The sequence below is a fragment of the Pestalotiopsis fici genome (genome assembly GCF_000516985.1).
Source record: "Pestalotiopsis fici W106-1 unplaced genomic scaffold PFICI_Scf_2, whole genome shotgun sequence".
NCBI lineage: Eukaryota > Fungi > Ascomycota > Sordariomycetes > Amphisphaeriales > Sporocadaceae > Pestalotiopsis > Pestalotiopsis fici.
The window spans coordinates 5437777-5464505 of record NW_006917092.1 but is presented as its reverse complement, the minus strand read 5'-3'; the positions used below and the strand labels follow the sequence as shown (position 1 = coordinate 5464505).

At 49.9% G+C, this 26729-nt stretch overlaps 6 protein-coding genes across 6 annotated transcripts; 2 read left to right on the top strand and 4 right to left on the bottom strand.

Moving 5' to 3' along the window:
- Positions 1–1160: 1160 nt before the first annotated feature.
- On the top strand, positions 1161–2698 carry PFICI_03833 (uncharacterized protein; the record flags this gene model as incomplete). Its single annotated transcript, XM_007832414.1, has 2 exons — positions 1161–2135; positions 2222–2698. The coding sequence occupies 2 exons, from the start codon at positions 1161–1163 to the stop codon at positions 2696–2698; spliced, it is 1452 nt and encodes a 483-aa protein (XP_007830605.1).
- Positions 2699–3968: 1270 nt separating this feature from the next.
- Positions 3969–4916, bottom strand: PFICI_03832 (uncharacterized protein; the record flags this gene model as incomplete). The annotated part of the gene is made up of 2 exons (XM_007832413.1): positions 3969–4085; positions 4239–4916. 2 exons carry the CDS (start codon positions 4914–4916, stop codon positions 3969–3971), a joined length of 795 nt encoding a protein of 264 aa, XP_007830604.1.
- A 1660-nt stretch (positions 4917–6576) lies between these two features.
- PFICI_03831 (uncharacterized protein) lies at positions 6577–9667 on the bottom strand (the record flags this gene model as incomplete). Its single annotated transcript, XM_007832412.1, has 3 exons — positions 6577–6877; positions 6955–9110; positions 9266–9667. The coding sequence occupies 3 exons, from the start codon at positions 9665–9667 to the stop codon at positions 6577–6579; spliced, it is 2859 nt and encodes a 952-aa protein (XP_007830603.1).
- A 10997-nt stretch (positions 9668–20664) lies between these two features.
- PFICI_03830 (uncharacterized protein) lies at positions 20665–24087 on the bottom strand (the record flags this gene model as incomplete). Its single annotated transcript, XM_007832411.1, has 7 exons — positions 20665–21413; positions 21477–21947; positions 22034–22160; positions 22209–23153; positions 23207–23225; positions 23276–23563; positions 23627–24087. 7 exons carry the CDS (start codon positions 24085–24087, stop codon positions 20665–20667), a joined length of 3060 nt encoding a protein of 1019 aa, XP_007830602.1.
- A 25-nt stretch (positions 24088–24112) lies between these two features.
- PFICI_03829 (uncharacterized protein) lies at positions 24113–24481 on the bottom strand (the record flags this gene model as incomplete). Its single annotated transcript, XM_007832410.1, has 1 exon — positions 24113–24481. One exon carries the CDS (start codon positions 24479–24481, stop codon positions 24113–24115), a length of 369 nt encoding a protein of 122 aa, XP_007830601.1.
- A 322-nt stretch (positions 24482–24803) lies between these two features.
- On the top strand, positions 24804–26626 carry PFICI_03828 (uncharacterized protein; the record flags this gene model as incomplete). Its single annotated transcript, XM_007832409.1, has 3 exons — positions 24804–25130; positions 25184–25778; positions 25842–26626. 3 exons carry the CDS (start codon positions 24804–24806, stop codon positions 26624–26626), a joined length of 1707 nt encoding a protein of 568 aa, XP_007830600.1.
- Between the last annotated feature and the right edge of the window lie 103 nt (positions 26627–26729).

The window sequence follows — 26729 nt, the reverse complement described above, 5'->3', positions numbered from 1 at the left end:
AGACCAAAAGAAAAAAGAATGGTTCATCAAAACACCATGTCGTTGAATTAAAGGTGCAACACGTGCGTTATGGCATATGCGCACATTGGATTGAGAGACATACATGTATCAAGTTTACGAGACCCAATGGTTTATTTTTGGGACTTTGAATAAAACCAATCCTCGGTCGGTCTTACATATAAACCATGTCCTCCCTCCCATTCTTACCTCCGATGATAACCTAATCTACCTGAGTGTACTCCAGAGTCATTGCGTCAAAGTACCGAGTATGATAATCAAGGTCAGATGACGATGGAGATTCGCACGAATCATGCACCTAAATGCTTCGATACCCAGAGAAGAGTCGCCCGGCGCCCGAGCAATCCGATCGATGAGTGGTGGTCAACCCAGTTGAGGAAATTGAGATTGGACCTTGTTTACCCACCGACGACTGGCGGCGATCCGCGGGCAGCGTTAGGTCAGTTTAAAAGGTTTGTGTGGCATGTCACGGGTGCTGTGAAGTAGGTACACCGATAGAGGCCTGCCAAAAGCCCGCCAAAGGGCTGCCAAAAAGTAAGGCGTCGGACTCGACACAGGGGTTCTTATGCGGATGCACTCCACTGTGCCGGCAAGCAAGCAGGGTCCATGGCTGCTGCTAGGTGAGGTAAGGTACCCTCTAACCAAGGCACGTAGGGTAGAATACACCTACCTGTCTTTCTCCTGGTGACTTGCATTGAACCTAGCAAGGAAAAAAAAATTATTGTACCTACTTAGCTATCCCTATTTACTTTCAAACATGGTCTGCTACTGACCGATCTTCTTCTTTTTTCCCTCTTCACGCTCCTGATTGCTAACCCAGCTTTCTTCCAACACCAAGCTTCCCTCCTGGATTGCTTCACTCCTTCAGCTCTAGGGTACACAAGAGAATCTCTCGTCTCAGCAGACAGAAAAACGACGTAATCTGACCCGGCAGAAGTCTAAAAACTTGCGCTTCTAGTCCATCATCCCGCCCCTACACACGTCTCGGTCGACTGGGCGCTCGGCACAAAAAAAAAAGGAGTGATCTGGAACTAAAGCTTATTGAGTGACAACTTCTCTAACTTAGTCCTCCTCTTCCCTCCCTTCCCAGCGTCAACCGAGAGACCAATCTTGTTTCGATCCCACAGAAGCAATTTCCAAACATGGCCGGCGACTCGGAACCTTTTCCCGTCCTCAACACCTCGGCCGATCAGTTCCCGGCCGCCGACTCGACTGCCCCGCGTCGGCGTAGAAAGTCGAGCGCCCTGGGCCAGGAGATTCGTGCCGGCGATACAGGCGCACCGAGCCTGGGCACCGGCGGCCTGGCGAGCGTTCACGATTCTTCCCCGCCCTCGTCGTCGCACTCCTCTGCCTCCCTAAACGGCGACGTGCGCCAGCTATCCGGAGAGAAGGATGCCGCCACCAAGAAGCACTCGAAGCGCAGAAAGGCTCGCTCTCTCATGAGCCGCCTCGTGCGCTTCTCGGCCAAGCACACCTGGACACTACCTCTGGTGCTGCTGGCCGTCTTTGGCGCCCTCTATGCCATCAATCCGAACGAGTCGAATCCGCTCCACCACTTCATCTTCCTCTCGTACAAGCTGCCCCTCGAAGCTGGCGCCGACCCCGAGACCACGCCCCACCAGTACGGCAAGGGGCTTTGGGATATTGCCTTTGTGACCTTTTACACGATTGTCCTGTCCTTTACGCGCGAATTCATCATGCAGGAGCTGCTCCGGCCGATTGCTCGCTACTATGGCATCCGCTCCCGTGGCAAGCAGGCGCGTTTCCTGGAGCAGGCCTACACGGCCGTCTACTTTGCCTTTCTGGGTCCGGCCGGCATGTTTGTCATGAGCCGGACGCCCGTTTGGTACTTTAACACGACGGGCATGTACGAAGGCTTCCCCCACAAGACGCACGAGGCCTACTTCAAATTCTACTACCTGTTCCAGGCCGCCTACTGGGCCCAGCAGGCCATTGTCCTGGTGTTGGGCCAGGAGGCGCGGCGCAAGGACTTCAAGGAGCTGGTCGGTCACCACATTGTCAGTTTGATGCTCATTGCGCTGAGCTACAGATTCCACTTTACATACATGGGCCTTGCTGTCTATATCACGCACGATATCAGTGATTTCTTCTTGGCTGTAAGATTGCCCCTTTTCCGGAATTTTAACCTGTACTTCTTGTAGGTGGTTTCGTGGAGCTGATTTTTCTCTTTACCCCATTCTAGACCTCCAAAACTCTCAATTACCTCGACAGCTCCATCATGGGCCCGTATTTTGCCGTCTTTGTTTGCTCATGGGTCTACCTGCGCCACTTTTTGAATCTCAAGATCATTTGGTCCATCCTCACCGAGTTCACCACCGTCGGTCCCTTTGAGATTAACTGGGAGACGCAGCAGTACAAGTGCCGCCTCAGCCAGGTCATCACGTTCAGTCTGCTGGCTGCCCTCCAGGCCCTCAACCTCTTTTGGCTCTTCTTCATTGTGCGCATCGCCTACCGCTTCGTCACCCAAAATGTTGCCGAGGACGACCGCTCCGAGGCCGAGGAGAGCGAGCTCGAGGTTCAGCGCGAGGAGCTCGAGCGCAAGAAGGTTGAGCTCCAGCGGCTGACGGAGAAGGCCGAGGAGACACCGCTGCTGGTCAAGGAGGACACCAACGGACACGCGACAAACGGAGCCGTCAAGGTAAATGGCAAAGCGCGGTAAAGAAGACCAATTAATGACTTGCCGTGAGGCTTGTTTGAGAGGAGAGAGCTCGTCTTGGCCAGGATAGCAATGTCGGAAAAGCAAAAAAAAAGTGTCTCGGATAGAGGGAAGGGGAATCAAAAAAGTTCGAGAGATCTTTTCCTTACAACTTTTTCTTACGACACTCGCTTCAGATGATCAAAGTTAACTCGGCTCAATAAGCGGGAGGAAATAATAAATAACATCATCTAACGACACTTTTGTGCATTTCATACAATGGGGCGGATAAGAGAGAGAGAGAGAGAGAGAGATGAGGGGAGAGATGATGCAATGCGACAGAGCAAAAACAAAATCTCAACCCAAAATTGCTCTCATGGCGTATGAGTAATGGAAGAGGGGGTTCAAGTCGAGCTTGAGAAGGACATACGCATCATCACATTTACAAGGCCAAAGCGGCGTTTTGAGAATCACAACAGTTGGGGGAGGGCCTTGGGAAGAAACGGGACAGAGGGCCCTCTCTCCTTCCCGAAGAGACCAGACTTGTAACAATCATGTTGAACAAGATAATGAAGTAATGGAGAAACATGAAGAATACGGGACAATGGAAATTAGTACCACGTCTACAGGGCGGGACGAATGGTGGAGGTGAGAAGAATAATAGTAATAATAAGAAAATAATGACACATGAAGCAATAACTATCACCTAGGCCAGGTCTCGGCAAGTCTTGTCAGGAATCCTTCTTTGCTTGACATTTGGTCGAGGAAAAGTTTTGGTCAGAATGAACAGGCCAATGAGGACTTGCCTGGGGTCCTCGTAGGAATAGAAAATTATATCTCACACCAAAGGTTGTCATGTACACACCAAAAAAGACAATGAGCGAAAGGATATATCATATTACAAAGTAGAGTATATTACAATAACTCGAGACTGACGCTCATGCCGGCACACCAATCTATGGACACTCGCTTCTATACAAATGCAAACGCTTCCAGAATACCAGAAATCCAGACATTTCTAATCCTCGACGCCATGTCTCAAAATCGCCATGGTTACAACCCGAAAAAAGCTTCCGCTCAGTCCTCGTCATTTACTTGATATTTGGTCCAGACTGTTGCAATTTCAAGCCACATCTGCTGCTCACGATGTCGCCGATTTTGGTGGGTTCGATGGGTTTGATGGGTTTGATAGGCTCGATAGGGCCGATAGATTCGATAGGTCCGATGGGGTTGACAACCTTGACAACTTTGGCGTCGGCGGTGGGCGCAGCGGACGCGCTCTGGATGAAGGCGCCTAGCTTTCAGTGACCTGCCAGAAATACACAGACGACAGTTTCTTGGCCGAGGGCATTTCATCCTCTGACGAAGACTCATCATTGGACGGCATCTCTTCAACGACTGTGGTCTGGAACTATAAGCAAGATATTCGTGTTAGCAGTGTCTTTATATGAATGATCATGTCAAAGAAACGAAAACGCCTTGAGTATTTTCATATTGATTGCCCAGAGGCGGTACTTTGTACAAGAATCTCAAAGAAGACCGGAGTACGGAAACATGAACTCACAACATCGCCCTCGAGAAACTCCTTGGGGCAATCCTCGAAGACCTCTTTGGGAAACATTGTCCGATCGCCAACCGTGGCGATCTCTTGCACGTGATCAAGGCCTGCGTCCATCTGGGCCCTAAAGGCGGAGAGCTTGCCGTTGCCGCATATGTACATCCCAAGCATGAGGGTACTGATGCGAATGACGATACCGCGGCCGTCTAGTTGGGTGGACTGGGCCAGCATCTCTTCCCAAGTTGCGCGCTGTCCGAGATCCTTCTCCACTCCACTTGAGAGGTATACGGCAGTAAATCCACCGTGATCACTCATATTGACCATGTCCGACGTTCTCGCATCTCCGTCCCAGGTCCCCTCCACTGGCTTGTACTCGTTACCTCTCATGATGATGTGGAGATTCTTGTCCCACAGGAAGCTCTTCATTTGTTCAATACCCCATTTGTGGTGACCCTCTTGCTCAATCATGTCAAAGTCGTCAAGTATGTGCGTCTTGAAACCAGCAAAAGCCCACAAATAAGCAAAGTGCTCACCCCTCGTTGGACGTTTTTCTGTTGGTGGGCCATTGGGTGTCACCATGGGCTCTGCTAAGAGCTCATCCCGCCTCTTGAGCTGGCGATCCACGATCTCACTCTCTGGAAGTCGTATATCTATAAAATAGCCTAGTGGACTAGAAAGTCTCATGAGGCATACAGCATCCCAGGTTGAATCCACTTCTGTGAAGTTCTTTGTCTGTGCGTGAATATGATTTGTGTGAGCATGTGCTGGTGCAAAGAAGATACGAGTAAAAACAGGACACGAGAAGAGAAGGAAGAGAAAAAAGACAAGACGTTGTCAGGAAGGAAGCAATAAAACAGGAGTGTACCTCGGTTGTTTCAAGCATGGGCCGCATCATTTGCCGACTCGTGCAGTGAAGAGGACGTTGGCCGAGACGCGACTGTTGTGTCCCTTTGCCGCCGTCATCATTGCCTGACCCATGCTTTCCCACGGCGGCCTGGGCCCGGTCTTGCGATGGCCTTTTGCCGGTTGCTTCGAGATTCTTCCAAGTACTTGAGAGATTCTCCCAAGTACCACTGGTGTTCGATTCATTACTAAACGATGAGCCACTTCCATCTGTGATTAAGGTGTCGCTGTCCATGGTCAAGTCGGGTGAAAGAGGTAATCGAGCAGTGGGCCAAGAGACTTGATTTGTATAATGAATGATCAAACCAATGTAAGCGATAATGGCTCTAGAGTATAGTGGAGGTGGAGCAAAATGTCAGAGGGGAATGTTGGGTAACTGCGTATCATGTTTGGCACCTTAGAGGAGTAGAGGGAGCAAAAGGAGATTTGGTCTAGGCAAGGCGTTTGGGCTTGAATCTAGCTTCAAGGAAGGCAATTATCCCGAGGGAAGGTGTTAGTTGGAATCTTGCTCGCTATGAGGAAAGAGCAAGACCGGTTAGGTTCGAGATATGTCCTCAATGGTGATGCTTACATGGTCACAGCGGCTTTCGCCATAGTATCGTACGAATAACTAAGAAGTGAAGCGCATGTTTTATTTTTTGGTTCCTGTGCCAATTGTGTCCGGTTGTCATTTTGTGTTCATATCCGTCACCACGACTTATGTGGTGTTCTATCATGCCAACATACACTTCATGTCTCTAAATAAACCCTCCCCCTTTCGTCTCTCATTATGCAGTCAGTTCATACTATTTGACCATTACCAATCGTCGCATATCGCATTTCCAGCGGACTATGAGCCTCGACGATGGACACAATTGCCCCTCCCAAATCCATGCCAGACAGAAGAGAAAACTAACTGACTGACTACAGAAAACGCCAGAGGCAAAGAAAGTCAGGGTGGCCTTTTTTTGGTTTTAATAATGAGGAAAAGAGAGCAGTAAGAAGCCAATCGATCCCTTCCAGGACCGCCTTTTACCAAAAATGAAACCAAACGCGAAGAAAGTCTTTCTGAAGCATGAACGGACCGACCTCTTTGGTATCGTGCGCGCACCTTGAATAAATATGTAATGCAACAACCGTCATCCGGAACCCATAAACCTCCCCTCCTTGGATTCCGTTTTGTATATGCCAGCCTCGAAACGCCACACTGATGCTGATGAATGGGAGAAAGACGTCTATCTGGACGTACAGAGCCCCTTCTGTAAGGGCTCCAAACCTGGAGAAAGCAATATATATGTAACAATGATTGGGATGAAGTCGATACGAGTTATTTCGAGTTGATAATTACGATTAGAGACTTCGTTCGCTGCGTTGAATGTGGAGGGTTGTGTCTTTGTTTCCGTGTCTTGTCCTGCGTCTGCAATCATGAAGCGCTGTTCAACAAGAAATTGCGTGGCGGACGTCAAGTTTTTGCGCCGTCATGTCCACAACGTTGGTTGTTGCGCGTAGACTCATCAGAAGAGCTGCTCGAGTCGTCATCCTGCCCGTTGTCGTTGAGCGAGGCTTTGCGCAAATATTTCTCGGCCCTGTTCTGAGCCGCAAAGGCATCCTGAGCAGCCTTTTGAGCCTTGGCTTGTTTACTCCACATTTTGGCGTAGACGTTGCCCTGCTCTAGTAGATGCTCATGAGTACCACTTTCGATGATTGAGCCATTCTTAAGGACTAAAATCTGGTCTGCGTGGGTAATGGTAGACAGGCGGTGGCTGGTGGCAGAGTGTTAGTGCACGATCCAAAGTAGCAAGCAATTATCAATTGAAGCAAGCTTCGGGGCTGTACTTACGCAATGATCAGGAGTGTACGGCCCTGGCCAATCTTAGCAAGCCGGGATTGGATCTCCTGTTCCGTCTGGGTATCGAGTGCCGACGTCGCCTCATCCAGCATGATGATCTTGGGGTTCTTGAGTAACGTTCGGGCAATTGCTACCCGCTGCTTTTCACCGCCGCTTAGCCGCAGACCGCGTTCGCCAACCTTGGTGTAGTAGCCGTCGGGGAACGACATGATTCGCTCGTGTATGCTCGCAGCCTGGCAAGCAGCAATGATGTCCTCCTCGGTGGCGCTCTGATTGGCGTAGCGCAGATTGTACATCAGAGTGTCGTTGAACAAGACGGTATCCTGCGGCACCACACCTATGTGGCGTCGAACAGAATCAATCGTGACATCCTTGATATCATGACCGTCAATTCTAATCACACCGCCCGTGCTGTTAAAGTAGCGGTATAGCAGTCGAAACAATGTCGACTTGCCGCCTCCCGATTCTCCCACCAAAGCTGTCGTGGTACCTGGCTGGCATTTGAAGCTCAGATCTCGCAGTGCCGGTCGTCGAGGATCATAGGCAAACTGTACTTTGGAGAACTCAATGAGCCCATCACACGGAGGAATGGGCTTGGCGCCGGGTCGGTCCACAACGGTGGGCCGTTGCTTGAAAAGCTCCAGGAGGCGCTCGCCAGATATCATTGCCTGCTGCACGGTTCGGTAAAACGTACCAAAAAAGTTGAGGGGTCCCTGTAGCTGATTAAGGTAGGTCATGAGAGCCACAAAGTCGCCAACTCTTCTCTGTCCAGTGCTGACCTGGTATGCTGAAAGCATCATTGCTATCAGCATTCCCGTCATGAACACCAATGACTGACAGATATTCATGGATGACACGCTCCAAGTAACTTTTGCCTCGGCGGCCTGAAAGGTTTTGATGGCCTGTCGGTAGCGCTTGAACTCAAACTCTTCCGCATTGAAGTATTTGACCGTCTCATAGGAGATGATGGAATCGTTCTTGACTGCCTCCTCTTCACGATCGGCATTGGACATGAGCCTTCTCTGGTCGACCGTGCTCTGCGCCATTCTGATTGTCAGGAACAGATAGTAGAACGTAATGATGCAGACAAAGACAGCATAGATGACGTCGAATTTCCAGAAGAAATAGCTGATGGCCAGGAAGAGGTCGATAAGCATGGGGAAGACCTGGAACGTCACTTGCTCGAGAAAAGAGTTGACTGATGAGCCCTTGTTCAAAGCCGACAAGACCTCTCCAGTCCTCTTCCCGAGATGAAAGTCCAAGCTGAGCGAGTGGACGTGCTCAAAGGCCGACGTGGTAAGCGCCTGATACGAGTGCTGTGACACTGGAATCCAGATCAGCGATCTCACCGATCCGAGAAGACCCGAAGGACCTTGGAGCAGCTTGTACAGGATGAGAAGCCCCAGGGATACCCAAGGCATCGTCATCTGTTCTCCAGGCTTGAGATCATCCCCAGACAGCTCATTGGTGACTTCTGCAATCTGATTCGGGACCATGACATTGACAATTCGCTGCAGTATCATGAGAATGAAGCAAATAATCACAATTGCCTGGAGTCGGAAGTGCTTCGAGGGCCACATGTAGGGGAAGAAAACCGAATAGCCTCTGAGGTATTCATACCAGGTGGTATGCGGTAGCTTTTCAGGTCGGTAAAAGGTTGCTTCCTCATCAACTGTAGGGGCGGAAATTCCCTCGGCTGTGCCATTAGCACCCTGGTTGACTCCCATTCGAGCATGTCCATTCGCGTGATGGCCGTTTCCATTTCCATTGATCAGAGGCGTGGTCTCGTCGACATCGGGAGCATATAGCTCTGCCAGTCGCGCACGCTCATTTTGCCTTCGCTGCCATGCCATGGCACTGTAGACAATGAGCACACCGGCCAACAGGCCAAGGCGCAGCCCTGCCAGGCTCAAGTCGGCTTGGTCCCATGCATTGGTGCCGCTGATGACAATGTACTTGCTATGCTTCAAGTTGACCATGACATTGTGCGGCCTGGTGAGGACTACAACATCCGAGACCAGGATCATCAGGTCGCCAATGAATGCGATGCACCAGAAAACCAGGTGAACAAGGAATGGACTCGCTACCCAATCGAAAAGTGTGACAGTCACATAGAGGTATAGAAATGCGGACCCCAGGACAAAGACCTGTGGAAGAGGAAGAAAAAGTAAAAATCTTAGCCAATTGTTTGTGTATGATTTTCTTTGCTTTTTCCACCTTGGTATAGGCTTCCGAAACGACCATAGGAGGACATTCCGGGATGGTATTGGACAGAGGCATGAAATGGATGGATGTGACTTACTGTCTTGGGCTCCCCGCACCACCACCCATGTCCCCCGGACGCGGTGCGGTTGTACAAGGCTCGGGCGGCGATGACGGCGCCGGCGCAGAAAAAGGTGAAGGTTGCCAACATCATGCAGCACCGAAAGAAGGACTTGGTCGTCGGGCTGTAGTGCTCCTCTTGCTCGTCGTTATCCTGGCTCTCTCGCTTGCGCTTCGTGACGGGCAGGGGCTTCCCCCCAGGCCCTGTAATTGTGGGAACCACGACATCGTCCCTGCGAGAGGCGGCAATGATGCTGTCGGTAGCGCCTACGATAACAAAGGTGAAAAGGAGGACGGCTGGGTAAGCATACTGCAAGACATCGCGCAGTGTTTCTACTGGCTCCTGCTCCGGGTTCAACACGACAATGGGAGGTTCCTCCATGGCGTTGTGCTAAGCTAGGCGGGGGGTCAGAAACATCATGAATTATGGCGGGCGCGCGGGCAATTGCTAAGGGGAAAAAAAAAAAAAGCCCAGCCAGCTAGCCGTAAGACAGACAAGACAAAAATGGATAAGACAAGAGCAGACAGGACAGGGAGACCAAAGGGAAATTGCTACAGGTCATGAACAGCCGGCCGGGGGAGACGGGGGGTTAATTGTAAGGTGAGACTTTTGACGAACTGACCTGTTATATAATGCTGTTCGCGTGCCTGCACATTTCCATCGCAGGGTCACTGGGGAAAGGAAATGGTGGAAAACCTCTGTTCCTGCAGCGGCCAACAAACCCTCTTTTTCCCTTCTTGCGGTTTCCTTCTCTTCTCCTCTTTTTCTTGCACTGGCAAACAAACAAACAAACACACACTCACTCTCAATCACACACAGACAGCTGCTGTGAATCGTCAGAGTCTGTCTGTTTGTCTTCTGCCACAGCTCTACCCTCCACACACAAGAAAGAAAAATAGGTTCCCAGATCAAGATCGGGGACTCGATAATCTACTAAAACAAAACAAGATCAGAAAGGTCAACTCTGCTATTCTCGGCTCAGAACCAGAAGAAATCCCGGCAAGGAGGGTCAGGTCTGGTGGGGCTGGTCACCAGACGGTGTTAGTGGCGAAAGCCACAGCGCTGGAGAACGACCTGAACTGACTCGGGTCTAAACAAAGGGCAGTGCCTCACTTACCTGGGGGACCCCAAGCAGGGATTATCGAGCGTCACGGCGGGCGACGGGACGGACTCTGGCGTAGGTGAGACGGCCGGTGACCCAAGCAGGTCGGAGGAGTAAAAGCGCGTCAGGAGCACGCCGGAACCTGTGTCATGCGGTGGACACACAAATCTAGCGTGTGCACAAAGGGGGGGCGATTTTTTACCCCTTCTAGGTACGGTAGGTATGTCAAGGGAGAGGGAGTGAATGAATTGTGAGTTAAGTAGGTAAAATGTAGGTAGCAGTGAGCAGAATTGGGAGGGGGGGAACCCCGATAAGTTATGTAGTATGTAAATAATGAAAAGAGGAAAAAAAAGGACAAAAAACCACCAATGACAGAAAAATGAAAAGTAGCTGGACGAAGTTCTCTCTCCCCTGGGTCCGGATCTTGTCTCGTGTCGCTGCTCTACTCTGCTCTCGAAAAGGCGGAGGGGTCCTTTGATGTACGTTCCTTTATGGTAAGGTAGAGGAGACTGGAGAGAGCTTGATGCTTTGAGCTGTACTACTGTACTGGGACTTGCTGGGGTTCTGGTTCGTAAGTTAATCCAAGTGCGTGCCCCCGGACTGACCAACCAGAAAGAGTAACCCGCGTTCGCAGGCTGATGGACGGGTTAGCCAATGTGATGCGAGAAACGCTCCCAACGACGGGCTCACTGGCGGCGCACAGGAGATGGCGGGTGGTGAATGGCAGGCTATTGGGGTGAGCGCGGGACAACGACGTGCAGCCGCGTCCTGGCAAGCTTTCTTGCGGGTGATGCAGTGAAAAAGGTGAGCTAGATCGGTAATTGGGTCAAGGCCTGGTCGTCTCGTTTTTTCTTTCCCTTTAGTTGTGCTCCGGTCTGCCCTGCGCAGTAAACAGTAGAGAGGCTTGGGGATATGATTGATTGAATTGATTGTAGATAGGGAGATAGGTAGGTATGTAGGTAGGAGCGGCTGCCGATAATAATCTATTTTTGCCGATGCAATGTGTCAATGTATCCGGCTCGATTGTTTGTGTGTGCGTGCACAGTTGGTGATGTGTACGCTGATTGTTTATAATGTACTGGGATTAATTATGTGGAGGGGGTGTTTTCTTGAGAGGATGGGATTCTTGTTTCCGACTTCAGCAGGACTTTTTGGTGTGACTAGAGAGCGATGATCTCAAACACAAAAAAGAAGTCGAGTCCAGCTTTGGGGTCCTGGGCTCTGGATCTCGGGTCTTGTGTCCTGTCCTCGAGTGCAGAGATCGGCGAGGCCTGGATCTTTTGATGTGCACCACAGTGGGCTGGGAGCAGGAGGCACTTGACTGACTTATTGTATGTTTTTTTGCACGCGTATGAGAGAGTCCGAGAGTGTGCACCGATCGGGATGGAAAGGGAAAGAAAAGCCAGAAGTGATCACGCGGTGTATACGTTGACTGCTTTTCTCCAAAAACTTGTCTTGTCAGCTACTCAATACCTACAGCACAATAAGGAAAGTGCCTGCGCAATGAAATGATGCTTTTTCTTGTGCGGTATGCTTGTCGATTCATGCCTCTGCACTTCTCGGTTGGGATGGGAACATGAACACAGACCGCCGCATATAAGCGGGCAGGGGGGGTAATGTGGTATATTCGCCGTACTATGTAGCGCAAGCGTAATGTAGGGTAGTGTAAGGTAGTGTAGTGTAGTGTAGTGCCAGTGCAATGTTTGTATGTACCTCCTGGAGATAGTAGGCAATGGAAATAGGCACGGCAATGACACAAATGACATAAAATGACACAGCGCTGCCAAGTCTGTCAAGTCAAGATGACGGAACTATAAAGATGGAGGGGATTCAAGTTTGGAAAAAGAACAAAGTGATGGCGGGCTCGTTGCAACATGCAGCCAGAGTAGGTACGTCGTAGGTAACAGGACATACATGGAACCTCTTCGGAGCGTAAACATGAAAAGGTAGGGTAGGTTGTCGGTACATCGAGAGGTGCGGAAAAAGAACCAAAGGGCTTTTCTCTCTCAATTTGATGTCCCTCCCCTCCCAGAAGGAGAGTTTGCGGTTTAGCGGTCGAATAGCGGCTTGTGGTCTGTCAGAGGCTCAACATGTCGCTTACCTAGGTCGGCAGCAGCAGCCAAACGGCTCAATGCCTGTTCACCGCCATGCCGTTGACCCAGGAGTTTATGACTGAAGTGGGTAAAATCTGGTGTGGTAGTTGCAGCCACCTGCAGCAACAGCGGCTGCGTAAGATTTCAAGTGTGCAGCGGGAGTATCGTGGATGGGTTCGTGCGTGCTTGCTTGCTTGCCTGCCTGCCTGCCTGCTTGCTTGCCTGGTACTATGTTGCGGCGTCGCGGGTCGTGTATCGTGGGACCAGAAGCCCCCGGTTTTTTTTTTCTCTCTCTCTCGCGCCGCCTGTGGATGCGCTGTACTGCGCTGCAGTGCACTGCAACTGCACGACACTACACTGCAGTTGCACTTTTGATCTGCTTCTTTTTCTTCTTCTTCCTTTCTTTTTTTCTCCTTGGCTTTTTCAATAGAATCCGGGAGCAAACATAGACTGAACAGGTAGATGACCAAAGATGGAAAGAGGAGAAAGCAAATAATCAAAGACACAGCGGGAAAAGAAATAGTAATAGACTGTGTCTCACATACCTAGGTTAGACCGTAGACGCATCACCATGCGTCGAGTATAACACCTAGCAATCGACAGAATATGCGTTTTTGTAGTGGCATTCACCGTGAGTAGTATATCGTAGGGATCAGTCTCCCGGACCCTCATGCACAGGGGTCCAATGTATTCCTTCGCTGGCCCTCGACCGACCAGGGGCTTTCGGTACGTGAATACCGGCCAGCACTGGGTGGCTTTCTCAAACAGGGGAGTGGGGGCCGGCTCAAAGTTTCCAGAGCTTCGTAGGTTAGGTTAATAATAAGTGAAAGGAGAATCAGATCGGATTTGGGCAAAAATAAAAACTATAATGGAGCAGGCACCGCTCATTTGATTATGGGACGTTTCCAACAAGCAGAATGGGTGAGAAACTGAGCAGCTTGTTCGTGTTCAAGCCTCACAAACTCTATCGCTCAGCTCAGGAGAGAATCTATGTCGCCATGGATCGTGCTAGGTGACGCCGCTTCATGGTATAAATACCTGTCCGTATTTGATATGGGGAGAGACAGGCACCGTCGGATGATTTCAGGATACAGGATAGAATATGCAACTCAACATCTACAAAACTGTACAAAGATCAAAGATTGCTACTAGGCTCACTACTCGCCAATATTGGGTTCGCCAGTCCAGGATTTATACACAAGAAAGGTATATGTGGTGTACACGAATACTCGCTGTCTCAGCATTCAAATGTCAACACCAGGTATACAAGACACGTATCCATGATCATGATGGGACTTGATCCAATTGTGTGGAAAGGAATTTGATGTGTACATACTTTATCAACGGCATATGCTGACATGTAGAACCAGACGCACATTCATGCGCCCATAGACACAAATATTAGATCGCATGGTCATTTTCTGACGTACTGGGCGTCGCCTTCTGGATCTGGCCCAGCCAATCTGGCTGTTCAGGCGAGGCGGCTGCCGTGTCGTTACCGGCATGGAACATGTTGTGCGACACTGCACTCCATAGAGTCTGGTCGAGGGCTAGACGAGGGGACACTTGGCTCGCTTCCAGACGTTTAGAATTGAGTGACTATTGCTCTTTCTTGTTCATACAGGTAGATGAGAAATCAACAGTGAAATGGGTGCGGTTTGGCTTATATCACAATCACAGCACAGGAACAACGCACACAACCAACGTCCGAATGGAGAGCCTCGGCCATGCAGTTGCGCATAATACCTACCTGTCTGCTGAATAGATACCTATCATGTGCACTCTGTTCATTTTCATTCGACCAAAAGATTTCAACGTGTTCATGGGAGTGGAGGGGGGAAAAGAAACCAGAAAAAAAAAGTTGATTTTCTTGCCCACCCCCGTTTTGCCTCCAGAATGAATGGCAAGGTACGCATTACGTACAGTACCCAAGTACCTGCCAAGATCAGCCTATATTGCGGACGCACCTTCTACAGACCTTGGACCCTACCTTGGGTTACATGGTAAGTTTTGGCAACCTCAATCGAGACTTCGAGTCTAGCCACCCAGGCCTCTCATCATATTGGTAGTAATAGTACCTAATAGTAGAACATTATGCTGCATACTACATATCCTGCAATAGACGTGATCAGACCATATGTACTTACCTACCTGGCGGCTACTTTGAAATGTTCCGTCTTCTACTCAAGCGACCCGACCCCCCTTCTCAGCCCCAGATAAAATCAACGGCCCGGTTTTGGGGGAGACTCTAGACTCGTCGACGGGTGGCTATGAATGGGGGGCCACCCACTGGACCCGACGCTGGAGACCGGGGCTTCCCAATTGCATTCCCACTCATCACCAAGAATTCAGCCGGGCTCGTCCTCGTTGTAAACAAGCTTGACAAGTCAACAACCACTGCTACGCCCCTTTGCTCCATAATAGGCCCTCCAGAAATACGGAGAGGCAAAGCTCGTGTTGTTTGAGCTGACATGACCAGCCGCGTAATTCGCGAAGACAAGATAGACATCTGTGGACACCTGGACATCTGGCAAGTCTGGACACCCCCAAAAGAGCTCAGCTCACCCAATAATGCCAGCGTGCTCTCGGGCGGGCCGCCACTGCAGTGGGCATCACCACGTACAGTATTCCCACCATCCTAAGGACTCTTGCTTTTTTGTTTCTCCCCCTCCCCCTTCTCAGTCAACGTCAACCACTGTTCGTCATGCCGACAGCCTACACATACACGTATACATAGGTACAGGCGAGTTGAGCCCGCGCAAATGGTTCGCTCTGCCTTGCTCGGCGCGGCCGGGGCCAAGATCCGTACCGAACTGAGCCAGCATACTCATCCTCTCGCTGCCTCCCGTGCTTACAAACTGATCAATCCCTAAAGTCACGGACGGTTGGCATTTTGCCGAAGCTCGTCTGCCTGCCTACCTTCAGCTTCAAACCGAGTCGGAAATAGCTAGGTAGCAGTGCTCAGACAAATCTATTCTGGGGTAGACGGCATGCGCTTCACTCTCGCACTGGAATGTTTGCGCATTCGCGTCCCGAATGCCGCCAGCCTATGTACGGAGCAGCACCACATACATGATGGAACTCCGGATCCCCTGTACAGCAACAGTACCATGTACCTCTTTACCTATCTTCTTTCTACCTACTTATTCACTACTCATCATAACGTGCCTTGTCCAATGGACTCTTGGCTGCCGTCTCGCTTTGTCTTCGGACATGGTTTCCACCTCAAGCCTGCATATCGCGATAAGCCCTTTCTTGATAATGCCAGAAGAAGACGCCAACCGGTCTAGATAGGATCAACACCTCTGACAAGGGTTTAGGCGATCCGCTGCCAATTACCTGGCCCTTTGGCGAGAGGAACGAAACGGCATCGTCTCCACCCGCCGCTTCTATCCTATCCCCGCGCCCGCGCCAATGCATATCCTCTTGAACAACGTGGCATACGGACACACCGCACCACAAATGCATACTAGTACAGGGGGCAATTGGGGAGTACTGGGATTCTTCAACGATTCAAGAAAAGTACATACTACTGCCGTCTTTGACCGACTCGAAAAATTTCAAACACTTGGGATGACTCCAAAAGGTCATGGCGTCGGGTACTGATGCAGAAAGAATATGATATTTGTGCGAAGACTTTGTCGCTTATGCAACTTTGGACGACATCACCACGACCTGCCAATCACCTTGGAGCCGGGCATCCCTCCAGCCGGCGAGGGATCATTGGCACGATCCGTTGAGCATTGCATTACACAAGGAGCAACACTCCGAACATTGAGCGACACCCGTCTGTCTGTCTGAGTACGGAACGAACAGACTGCTACGTTAAGCACACGGCACGCAGTCAAGTGACAGGGGAAACACATCCCCATGGGTCCGGCTCACAAACCCGTAACGCACGCCAGCAGAAAGAAGAAATGTCTCACAAGGCTGAATGTCGTAAATGACGCACATGCATGACAAGTGATTGATATTGGCATGGGGAACACAATGCCTGGGCGCAGGCTTGGAGAAGGGATATTGAAAACTACCACCGTTGACGAGCAAAGGAGCTGGCTGGCTGTGCCGCACCAACGACGCTTGGTCCCCTCAATCATAGCAAGCACAGAGGCACCCTCGGATCATATTCGTGTCAGAGCCGCTATAAGCCTCATCTGCGCTGCTGTCGAAGAAACACAAATATTCCCCCCTTCAAGTTCTGCTGTAATGAGCAAGGACAGCAAATGGACTAGCCTTGGCGTTGGCGAGTAGGGTATCGGTGAGAGCTCTGAGCTTACCGACGTACAAGTGTTACCCGACTTTGAGGTAAGATGCCAATCTCTCCTCGACTCAGGCTGTCTTTGATTGACGTGTTCGGTTATGATAGCTGCAAAGTGAGCCTGCTTGTTCCTCGAGCCTCAATGAGGCAGGGCACTTATGACCTTCTCCAGCCAACCGTCTCCAGGTCCGAAGTTTCCATCTGATACATCAAATGTGCGTGCATAGTCACAAGGATGGAGAAGTAGCCAAGTTGTATCCCGCTCATAGGGGACGGCTGAACCTCCTCCGACATTGCAAAGAGCTTTTCCCCTCCATGCGTCCCGTTGAAAAAGCATCGAGCCCTCTCCATGCTGGGCAGCATGTCTGGTAAGGTTTCCGTGGCGTATCTCATGACCTGATTAACGATAGCGATTGGTGTTTATACTTATAGGCCAGCGCGAACAGGAAGGAGATACCGAACAGAGTTGGAATCGAACTTGCGCGTCGAGTCATGCTTTTCGCTTGTGCAGCGCCTCGTGGTAGATGCCTGATGCAAGAAAATTGCTTTTGATGTTCTCAAAACATCTTGCTGCAGAAGGCTGGACAACGCATACCACATGGGGTAGCCGCTGTCACAGTCTATGCGGAATCTCCCCAACCGCCGTCTGCAAGGCAAAGAAAAAGTAAAACTTCACCAGCTTCTCGACCCCGGACAGGGAAAGTGTTTGCCACGGGGTTTGCGAAATTGACCCGCCATCACGTCTATACGAGATTTGGAGATATGCAGGCTTATCGCCCATCCAGACACCTTGCTTCCATGTATTCGGCAGACGGGAACGAGACTCCAAAGCTGGAATTGCGTCGCTTCGTCTATCTCTCCGGCAGCCAATATCATGCCTGGTCAACACTACCCGTGGCCTGATGATCTGAGAGACCAGTTATCCAAAACGGCCTTCAATTGACAAAGGGACAATCTACTATGCATACTCATCATAATTTCAAGCCGCAAAGCGTCCAGAGGATGGTTGTCTTCCAGGACAGTATACCTACTGGGGGCTGGAGTCATCATTGTCCAATCTTATTCCTTCTGGTATTTTCTCAGCTAGGCCAAGTTTACGTTACCCATGAAGTAGCCAACGCATGGGAAATCGATATTGCTACAATTACTTCGTGTGACCTTACATTAAGACTTGACATTGCTAAGATTGTTCTGGTTTTCAACACTTTGGCATATTTCTAGCGCAATTGGATCATCATGGACAAGTATTGTTATTCCAAAGTTTTCAAAGACAAACCAAGGCGCAGTAACCATTGGTGTTGATCATCAAAATCTTATCATATCTGATCTATGATCAATCCAGCAGATACGAAAAGCTGGATGCGTCGATACAGTGCGTCCTTCATGCAGCCGGATAACATCTTGGCAGAGAGCGCCTCTACTTTGGGCCTGCATTATCTGGCCATCAAATGATCCTACGCAGCGCTGTATACACTCTACACTCTGAACCACTATGAAAACGTATATATCTGGTAGGGATGCGATTCGCTTCTAGCAATATTTGCCCCAAGTGTCTCCCTGTCATCTCGTTTTCGGTACGCGGTAAAGAGAAACACGAAGTCTTTGAATGGACAATCAGGTGTGGATTCCTCTGCAAAATCCCCAAGGATCCGAGATCAAGGGTTTCCTCATCTGGCCGATTGCAGATGCAGGTGGTTCGATCTGGCTTTTCAAGAGTCCCATCTGCCGGGGGGGTGGCACCTCCACTGTCCCAGCGCCATGGAATGCATCAGTGCATCTTCCTCTCTTGCTCTCTCCCGCCAAAGGTTCTGAAATCGGCCTTTCCCCTGCGTCAAAACATTGATATCCGGACCGCGGTCTCGAATGCATGATGTTGTGCATTGCCCGCCATCTTGACAATGCGATTTACGACAGCATCCCGCTTTCCCGCCCACACCGGAAACGTCATGGCTCGCGAGTGTTGGCCCCTTGCAGCTCTGCTCGTCTGTCTGTCACCATCGTCCCAGCCTGTGTCTTTTATTTACACCGGTGCAGCAATTCCAAGAGACGCAGACTCTTAGATCCGAATCCGCATCCCATCTGCGCTCTGCATAGAGCATATACTAACCCGCGTTGTGCAGCACACTGGGAGATGAGGCCAGAGCCTTTCGTAGCTTGCCCTAAGGTACTCGTTAAGTTCCAGAACCCTCCAGTCGGGTCCAAAGGGAGATTGATTGGAAAAGAGTGGAAGAATTGATAAAAGCATGGAACTTCCGCAGCGCTGGTACCCGTGCATTTACCCGCGTGGTTCTCATGTGGCTTGATAGCTTCTCGCACTCACAACGTATTTTCATTGTACTCGACTCCGACTTTGTGCCACCCGTCCTTTGCCGATCGATCTTGTGACGACCGAAGCATCGGGGTGCCGAAGACGTTTAATCAAGTCAATTGTGGCCCAAAAGTCTAGCCTTGCCCAACGTATCAATGTGTAGGTGCCTGATCTTAAGAAGAGGTTGTTGCTTACCACCTGTGAACGCTATATGCTGCACTTCTGGACTGCATGGGCTATTTGGCTTTTTCCAACGTGGCGACGACTTGGCTCGAGAGAAGTTGCGTTGCTCGACGTACTTCCTTTTCTCCTGTCAAATATAGAAACAACCGCCAAAGTGTTTCAGCGGCCACAAATCGCCCAATTCAAAGAGCTTCTTGTCCAACCATTAAAACAGGATTGCGTCAAATCGGCGTCATTTCCGTTTCCCGTTGGAGAAAGTCGTTTGGGCACAATGCCTAGCGCTGCACGACACGAATACCCCGATATTTCCTGCCAAATGTGTCAGCGCACGTGTCCAATATATGGTAACTAGCACCAGACCGAGACGTATTGACCATGTGTGGAACTTGGATCGGTGACCGGGAACTGGTAACCGAGCTCTGGAGTCTGGCAATAAAAGAAGCTGACCGGGTCGCCGGTTCTGGCCCGAGGCTTCCCTCCCTCCGCCCGTCTTCAGCTGGAGTGATTGGTTACAACCGAGACTTGGCCTTCGTGTTTGGGTGACACGAGCAAAGACAAAGCCTAGGCCTTCCGTCCGTCCCGCCCCGGAGACCTGCGGAGGTAAGCGATGCCTGCAGGTAACCGCGAGGAAAACCCCGGCGGAATGCCAATGAAGATTGTCGTCTCCGGGGTAAAAGTCTTGTACCATTGAAAGGCACGGCGTTCTGGGCAATTGGGCGGCACGATTGGGGCGAAAACACATGACAGCCACTACCCGACAAGACCGTACGTATCATTCGGATGAGCGCCTTTGTGCCATAATGGGAATCGCCACCCTTTTTATTCATTTTCCCAAGCATATGGTGTGGCGCGGAAGAGAGAGCCTTGGTCGGTCAGCAGGCGTGGGTGTAAGCCGCAGCCATTGACCTGCTGTTTCGCAGCTGCAGATGGCATCAGCATCCGAAGTGACCGACTTTGTATTGACACCCAACCAAGGCAGTATTGTAGCATGGCGACTTTGATAGTGTGCTCGGTGTGACTCATGGAAAACCAGTGGAACTGTCATCAATGGTTATACCAAAGTTGCTGCATTAGCCAAGTTTGATGTGACAAAGCTTTGTCATGAGAAGACTATTAAGTATTCCAAGAATGACCCATTGGAGTTCTTGATTAATGTATATAAACACGCATCGCTGCTTTAATTTATATTCCGATTAACGAGTTTATTCACTTTATAATTCATTTATCCTCTTAGTTGTATATGGCGTACTTAGAGCGATACAAATAAATATCATAATATTAAAGGCCATGGTAAAACTGCAAAAAAGAAAAAAAAGAAAAAAATGAATAGCAATTTAAATGCTATATTTTCCATAAAACCCGTCGGTGAATGGTGAATGACACGCTGTAAGTCGATGCTCAAATCTGGGCAGTCTAAGTAACAGCCTGAGTAGTCTAAGGAGCAGCCTGAGCAGTCTTTTTGACTTTTTTGACTTTTTTGACTTTTCTGACTTTTTTGACTTTTTCATTTCTTGCCAACTCGAAGTTGTCGTTACGCAATTGATTCCGTTCCGCATGTGTACTCCTATCGAACCCGCTTACAGATTTAAAATACTCATCAAATTGAGCGCTTAGTGCGAAGATGACCTTGAAATGCCTACATCTCAGCCGCACAATTCCTGGAATTTCCTGAGGTGAATCTGTTGAGTCGGATGAATCAGAGAAATCAGTCAAATCAGACGAATAAAACGAATCAGTCGAACCAGACGCGTCAGACAAATCAGCCAAACCAGACGAATAAAACGAATCAGTCGAACCAGACGCGTCAGACAAATCAGCCAAACCAGACGAATCATACGAGTGCGCCCAATCCGGTGAATCTGCTGAAGCCGCTCCTTCTTTCGCTAAAGCGACTGCAGTTTGAGCAGCATTGCGGATTTGACGACCATTCATTTGACCCTGGTTCCGGTCGATGTAGGCGAGTATCTTGGTCTTGTTGAAAACAATCTTTGGTCCAGGATTCTCATGTGCATTTTTTATGCGGCTGAGTAAGGCCCACCAAATCTCTCTTGATGCCTTCCGGCTCAATGGAGGGTAATGAATGCTGAAATGTATTCTGGAAACAATTGCTTCATCAATGACTCCGACACGGTTCGTAGTCATAAACATGATTCCAGAATAGTATTCCAATTCACGTAAAAAGACTGATGCATTTAGCACAACGAACCAGGTGGAAAACGCAAGATCGAAAATATCTTTTATCTTACCATTGACAATAGTGTTGCGCCTTATATCGGTCAACGATCGACGCGTTGTCAGCACATCGGCTTCATCAAGGACCATAATGCAACCCCATTTCTCTGCCCTGGCAGTATGCTCTCTGAGTCGTTTGTCCATTGACTCCGAGTCAGCGCCTATGTCACGACTCGTGATAGTGTATAGAGGTCGGCCGACATAGGCTGCTACAGCTTCCGCGGTGCTGGTTTTTCCTGTTCCAGGTGGGCCATGCAGTAGGAATATCAGGCCCAGACCCTTTCCCCGTACAATATCTTGGGGGGTCTGGGCATGACCTTTTGAGCCAACTACTTGTTTCTGTGAGTATCGCAAGGATCGCTGAGACATGTGGTTCTTGACCTGGGAGAGGATGAGTTTCTTGTGGCCCGGCGGCAAAACAAGTTGATCAAATGCGTGGTTTGACTGGGCTTCTATGCTGATTATGTCGTCGATGTCAAGAAGAACTGGATAGGAGTGAGTTCAATTGATGTACGTGGCATAACGTGTCTTCAAGGCCTGATGGGTGTGAAGAGTTTGAAAAGAAACTTACACCAACTGTGTGCGTGGAAGCTGAAACCAATCACGAGCCGCGGCAGCAAAGCAACATTTTCCACGTCAGCAGAGTCGAAATCGCCGATTTTGACTGGCATCAGCACGCTCTGAATTGATGCCATATACTCTTCAGAAAGTTTGCTGTCCACTTCGTTACCTACTAAAGTACTTACGTGGTTGAAGAAACTTTCAGTCGTCTCGCTTGCGTCGGGCTGGCTCTTTCGAAGCCGGCCAAGGCGTGGTTGCTGGGACGGGTAGGCTTGGTAAAATGATTCTGGGTCGACAAATACGTCTCCATCAATCTCTTCCAACCTGTTCTCCCCTGAAAGCAACTGCCCGATGCCTTGGTAGCCTTTGTGTCCAAAAGCTTCAATATACTTCATCCCCCGGTGTCGCATCTGCTCCAGCAGCACTTCGCAATGCTCATGGAAGACGAGTGGGTAAATTTCAAGATCAGTTATTTTCTTCTTCCCGGCGAAGTGCTTGATCTTCCGGGGCACTTCGATTGGGCCAACTCTGAATCCATTCGCGCACATGCTGAATGAGTCAACTCTCAATGGTGCCCATGTGCCGACACCACTTGTGGCATCAATCCGTGACTCGACATATTCATCTTCGGAATCTTCGTTTTGTTGAAAGGGGTTCCACGTTGCTGTTTTCATGCCACGTACTTGTCTGGAGAGCGACTCCTCCATCGAGCGGTTTCGCGTCCGCCGCTGCCCGCCGGTGACCGAGTATGCGCGTACGAGCTGGAATTTTTCGCCGTCATTTGACAGGAGCAGGTCGCCTGGCTTGATCAAGTGCCAGATGTTATCAAAGGTGATGTGCGTCAATGTCTGATTCTTTATCTCTTCACGCAACTCGACAAGAGGTGCAAGGTCAAAGTTGATGAACTGCAAAAGGCATTCCAAATGAGCGACAGTTGTAGCGATCGTCTCTGTTCGTACGTCTTCGTCGCCGACTTCGCCCTTCGGCCACCTTCGTCCTGGAGCCGGATTTGCTGGGGTACCTTTCTCAGTGTTGGTGTTTGTCTTGTTTTCCCGCATTAAAGACATTTCCTGCGATCGCTGTAGAGCTTTCAATCGAAGCTCGATATCCGGCAAGTATTGGATCAAAAGCTATTTAAATTGATTAGTGTGGAAAATGTCGTAGCAACTCTGGAATTCCCTACTTTGTACGGCGATCCCATGCTATTTAGTCGTTAGCGAGCAATATTCCGACGGACGTTTCATAGACTGACCGTAGAGGCATGAAGTTAAACTGTATAGAAGTGATCTGCTCGAGTTCCTGATGGAGTAACAGGGAGTTGATCTGCAATCGCTCGGGTACCTCATTGAACATGCCAACCGGGTTTGTCCAGCGGCCTGTCGGATCGCTGACGGGCAACGGCAACAACTGTCTGTTGTATGCCTGTAGAACGGGCGTTTCCCGTCTCGCAGCATGAGACATGTCTATCTCTGCCATTACATTCCGTGGCCAGTCTTCCATGGATAAATACTCGGTGGTGCGGATCAAGCTACTATCAGCCCTGCAGAAAACAAGTCAATCAACAGAACCGCAAAGCTAATGCGACGCGGCATCAGATGCCTACCAAAGGAGAGCGTGCTGACGCTTCTCTATTGCCCTGGATATTTTCTTGGGATATGATTCGTTATGCGGCAAAGCTGAGGCAGACTCTCTCTGAAGTCTTGGAGCATGAGCTGTTGTCGCCGCCTCGGCTCTTGATGTTGAAGACGCTGATCGGTCTTTGCCTGGAATCGAGCTGTCCTCGACTCCCTTTCCCAGCCTTCGCAGATCACTTTGTAGTTGTTGATGCACATCTGCGTCCTCTAAACTCTTGAGACTAGTGTGGCTGGGCTGCAATTTTCTAATCACATTCGACATTTGGAATAATAGCCCAACTTTGGACGTCACGTGTGAGACGACAATGGCAAGCTTTGACACACGAGTACCAAGCTGTTCTGTCGATGGCTCGAGATTGGAAGGAGATTGTGACCACGTGCCCTCTGAATTACTCATGCCCGCGATGGAGCTTTCCAGATCGACCTCCATCTCTGGCTTTCGGCAATATCCGTAGCTACGGCGCAAAATCAGTAGAACTCTTGATGAAGCCTGCATCGGCAGAGGACGCACCCATTTGAAGCATATTTTGCAATTGGGTGAAGATGTCGAGAATAGCTTCGTGGATCTTATCGTTCGAGTCGAGGAGCTGGTCAAGGGATCCTAGCTCTTCTGGAGGACTGATTGCGTTGGACTCCTCCGCCCAAAGCTTCAGTCGGCCGTATCCTTCCCATATCTGCGTTTTTTCAATGTTTTGAGGTCTTAATACGCCCTCTGCAGTCTTGTCGAGTGCGGCAAGTAGGCTTTTGAATTTACTCAGAGAGGCCAAAACAGATCCATGAAGTGTGGGCGGTGGCCCGCTGGTCACATTCTCCATGACATCCATGATGATTCAATTGTTTGAAGATGTTTTGCTGGTGTGTAATTGCGCGTAGATCGTAGAGAGGTAGAGCCTTATGTACGTTGCGAGCGGGGAAACTCCCAATGTCCCTGCCGAATCACGAATGCAATATGCATACAGGCCCAATTTGGAGGCCACAGATCTCTCAGCCTCACACCAGTCGCTTACATGCATTACGCGTAAAGCCTCGAGCATCCTTGGACCATCATCTTCGAGTAAAGGCATTCCATCGCAAAAGAATAGAGAGAGATTTACATTCGGGCACGAGAGCTGCGTCGCTATTATCTACTTCCAGCGCTCTTGGACCATGGAGGTCGCGGGCCTGGTACTGGGGGCTCTGCCCCTCATTCTTTCTGCAATTGAGAGTTATGACACGGTAGCACAGTTGTCCAAGAACTACTGGCATTACGAAAGCATCCTGCACGACATCCGCTTGCAGGTCTTCGCCCAGGACGAACAACTGAGGAGGACACTCAAATTAATCAATCTCGTGGACCCCACACAACAAAATCTGGAAATGCAGTTGCGAAGACGATTTCCAGAAAAGCATGAAAACTACCTGGATATTATCCGCCAGATGGACAAAATAGCGGCGCAGATGATGAAGAAGATGGAACTTGATTCCCGGGGAAAGGTGAGTATTCTTTGCATGGAGCCTTTTATTGTCAAGTTCGCTGATCATCGAAGCCTGCATGGTTCAACGACACATCAGATCGAGCCCGTTACGAATGGCGACGAGTCAAAAGGAGCATCAGCCACATGAAGACGTGGACTTTCGCCGAGCAGCTCCAATATTGGAACAACGTATTGACGAATTGTTTTCAAACGCCAGAAGTGGGAATCACCTCAACGAAAGAGACACCTACCCTTTCCACAGTCAAGAATGGGTTCGACATCGACCGATGCGACAAGACAAGGCAGAACGCTCGATCCGTTTTCCGTGCAGTACAGGGTGCGTGGAAGTGCAAAGATGTGGCTCATTGTCATCAGGGAAATCTGAAACTTTCATGGCATGAGCATGATCAGCCGCAGATCGATATACTGCCCATTGCAATAACCCCGGGACAGAGCCAGCCTAAGAGCCCGCTTGTCTGGCACAGCTTTGTTGTCGAAGTCCATGATGGCGAGGTGATTGCAAGCTCTTCAGCTACTACCTCTACTTCAAGCCAACACGTGAATACCGAAACTCCAGTCAGCACCAAGAAGTCTCACAGTATCTCACGTCGCTTGCAGTCTGTGTTTAGAAGGAAAGTGCCTTCAACGCCGAGTGCAACCCTTGCGGGTAAGGAAAACATAGACCTTCTGATATGATTATGCGCAGAGGAAAAAACTAACGCATTGACAGTTGCTGGCTTGGAGAGGCCTCTATCCGCGTATCGGGAAATCGGGAGCCTGTGCTCCCTGATTGATGAAACCGCTTCGGACAGCCGATTCGTGTTGGGGATGGCAGAGAACAAAAGCCGTATAATCATCAAACACGATCGATTGGATTCACCGCAGGAAGTCCCGATGGAACTCAAAAGTCTACTTTCTAGCAGCAAACGGCTACGCTCGTCAAGGGGCCATATTCCGCGTGCCTCGTTGTCAGAGAGACTGGCTGTGTCTGCTGGCTTGTGCTGGGGTGTGCTCTATCTGGCTGAAACTCCCTGGCTGGCTCCCGACTGGGAATGGATCGATGACATTTCCATCTTTAAAAAGCCGTCCATTGATAACTATGTATCACAGTTGCCTGCTATAGGCTGGCTTGGAAACAATGATCGATCGGCGGCAGATGGTGGAATTCAGACATTTCACATCCAGAGGGGCATCAACAAGACTCTCTTCGCTTTGGGAGTATTGCTAATCGAGCTATGCCTTGATACTTCCTTTCAGTCTCTCAGAAGCACAAGTTTGTCGCAGAGGGCAGCGAACAGTGCTGTACCTGATGACATTGAAATAGCGGATGAATTGGTTCAAAGGGTTTATGATTCAGTCGGCCGTGGCTACGGCTACGCTGCGCAGCGATGTATCCATGGGGATTTTCCGGGCCGACGTGACATGCACGACTTCAATTTGCAGTCTTTCCGGCTCGATTTCTTCAATGAGGTTGTGGCCCCAGTCCAAGCCACCTACAAGTATTTTGCTCCCTAAATCTGAGATGGCATACTTTTTCCATAGTCTCGGATCGAGCGCAAGACAGCACCTGGAGCGTGTTCTTATCTAAACGTACGGAGCGTATATAGGGTTTTGTGTT